Here is a 2561-nt window from a genome sequence, read left to right as displayed (position 1 = left end):
GCAGTGGCAGGTGGAGATGAATGGAGCTTGACAAGCTGGATTCAGGGTAAAGTCAACCCTGTTCAGAAAGGGCTCAGTCTCTAAATCACTGAGGCTCATTGGAGGGATCCCTAATGCCAGGAGCTTACATCTCCAAGCTAGGTCCAAAAAGCCAACGTTATTTTGCACAAGTTGTTGAAGATGCAGTTTTGCACGTGTGTTTGTACAAAAGCAATTCAGCAATTTTCTGTAGATGTTGCTTTTGGTTCTGACTTCTGCTGGAGAATCTCTTGAGCTAGAAGAGATTTCCTGAAACTGCAATTTCGATAGAAAAAATACTTCTCCTAAAAATACAGTTTATGAAATTCCTGACATATTTTCCATTTGGCAATTTGCATTAATTCATAAAGGTAAATACACTTACCAATTCAACAAAAAAAACCCTTTGATGACTCCTGCAGGCAAAAAGAGTGGAATGTGATACGGATGGAAAACACTCTTATCTGCAGGAAGCAACTATTGCCCCACGGATAAAATCAGTAATGCTGATTATTTTGTTGTTTCAGGAGGACAAAAAATGTTTCATATGTGACTCCGAGGATCCCTTTCACGATACTCTCAATCCTGACAGTCATCGCATTGAGAACGTTGTCACCACATTTGCACCCAATCGCCTGAAGCTCTGGTGGCAGTCAGAAAATGGTACGGAGGGGGTTTGCCACGTGGGAGCCATTTCCAGGGCTGGGAGCTGTTTTCCCTCCTTTTGTTTAAGGGTACCTGCAGGTTTGCTGTTATCTGTGGCCTGCTGATTACTGCCCTGGGAGGGATCGTGCTGTTCGAGGAGAGCTGAGTAAAACTGGCTTCTTTTGTGTGCCCTGGAGCAGTCCTTAATCCACAATGAAGCCCCCTCAGCAGCCTCCTCATCCCTCAGAGTGCTGTAAAGAGCTGTCCCACCGCTGTGCAGGAATCCTTTCCTAAAGAGACCAGTTTCCCTCACTGGCTCCAGATCTCCCTTGTGTTTGGGCAGCGGGAGTGGAGCAGCCTTCCAGGAGAAATATCCCGTGGCGGCGCTGCCAAGGGAGCACCACAGGGCTTCCCCGGCGCTGGGCTGGAGGAGGGTGTGGAGGGTAGGAGGAGGCTTGGGACTGCCGTCCTTCCCGCAGACCTCCTGTTTCCCGTCCTACCCTGGCGGAGCAAAGCCGGGGGTATCTCTTACCCGGCAAACTGCCTTCTCCCTCCTGGCTCCCTGCATTTCTGTATCCATATGCCAAACAGTAAAATGAACACCAGAAACAAGCCAGCTAGTTAGAAAAAACCCAACATATTGTGTGTTAGTTTGGTGGCTTTGTTTTAAATCCTTCCTCCGCCCTTTTTGCTTTTATGGTTATGCTTTGGCATGCCTTCATACACAAAACAAGGCACTGAGATTTCTCAAACAGCAGTTCTACCCTGAAGCCTTAAAGCCAGCTGGACGGGATGGGATTTCTGCAAATACATTGGCAGAAGCTGTCTTGCTGTGTATGAAAAGAAATGGTAATATTTGAAACATTTCTGCTGCCCAGTAAAGAAAGGTTTTCACTAAATAATTTTTAACCATTGCTAGATCAGCCTAGCAAGCCTCTTGTCTCCAGCAGCTCTCTTCTGGCATTCCAAATAATTCATGTTTTTTGCAACAGGCTTGGCAGCATCCACACAGAAAAGTTCTTAGCTCATAAGGTCAGGAAAATGTCCTTCAACAATAAAAAACAAATGATTCTTTCTGTCCAATTCATGTTTTCTTCTATTCAGGCATGCAGCAGAAGGAAGCATCACTGCACGCTCCACATAATGTTACAGCTGGTGGAAAATTTAAGCACTTTGTGGGTTTATTATTTTCATTTCTTACCCTTTCTTCTCTCTGTGAATCTTGATTTATTTACTTTTTTAATTTCTAACTACAGCATAATGAGCATCCATCTGTTTTGAGAGGTCTTTTCACATGACAAAATAACACTTGTAACTGTTTTTCTTCTTTTCTGTGTAGAGTCCTTGACTGTAGGTAGACAGCAAAGGCTGGAAAACCTTTTGCTTCTCACCAGTTTCCTAGCTCTCGTGATTGCAAAGTAGGGCTGTGATACTTGCTTTAAGAGTATTTCAAAACCAGGTTGTAAAGGAACTGTTCCTGCATCTGGATGGACAGGAGAGATCAGAGCAAGTGGAGAAAGCTGGGAAACAGCCCCTAGCAGCTATTGGTGAGATTTGGGATGTTAGGGCTGCGGAAGCTCAAGCCTCTGTTGCTGCCAGATGGACTGCAGTGTGTGAGGGTAGCCCAGGATCACCACACAAGTCCAGACTCAGCATTCCCAGTTGAAACAGCCACTGGGTGCTTTGGTGGCTGGATCCAGACCACAGCAGTCCCCATCCTTAGCCTACATCCAGTGATGTTGGCCATGTTATGCAGCCTGAAATAATGGCAGTACAGGGTCACGCTTTGGGTGTAGCATGGTCGGTGCAGATGATGCACAGGGATCCCATGTGCCATACTCTTCAGCAGGTCCTTGGTGCCTGCCCCCCCCCCCCATCCCCCCGGCATGGCCGCCCTC

The 2561-nt window shown here is 46.5% G+C and overlaps 1 protein-coding gene across 1 annotated transcript in view; it reads left to right on the top strand.

Annotated features, from left to right (window-relative positions):
* Positions 1-521: 521 nt before the first annotated feature.
* Positions 522-2561, top strand: part of LOC104408629 (laminin subunit beta-1-like) — a gene marked incomplete at its 3' end in the record, with an annotated part of 19812 nt that continues 17772 nt past the window's right edge. Inside the window, 1 exon segment of the mRNA XM_010018282.1 lies at positions 522-681. Within this exon segment, the coding sequence (XP_010016584.1) occupies positions 522-681 (160 nt within the window).

Source organism: Nestor notabilis, unplaced genomic scaffold (genome assembly GCF_000696875.1).
Source record: "Nestor notabilis isolate BGI_N333 unplaced genomic scaffold, ASM69687v1 scaffold22317, whole genome shotgun sequence".
In the NCBI taxonomy this organism is placed as follows: Eukaryota; Metazoa; Chordata; class Aves; order Psittaciformes; family Psittacidae; genus Nestor; species Nestor notabilis.
This window is presented reverse-complemented; position numbering and strand designations above follow the sequence as displayed.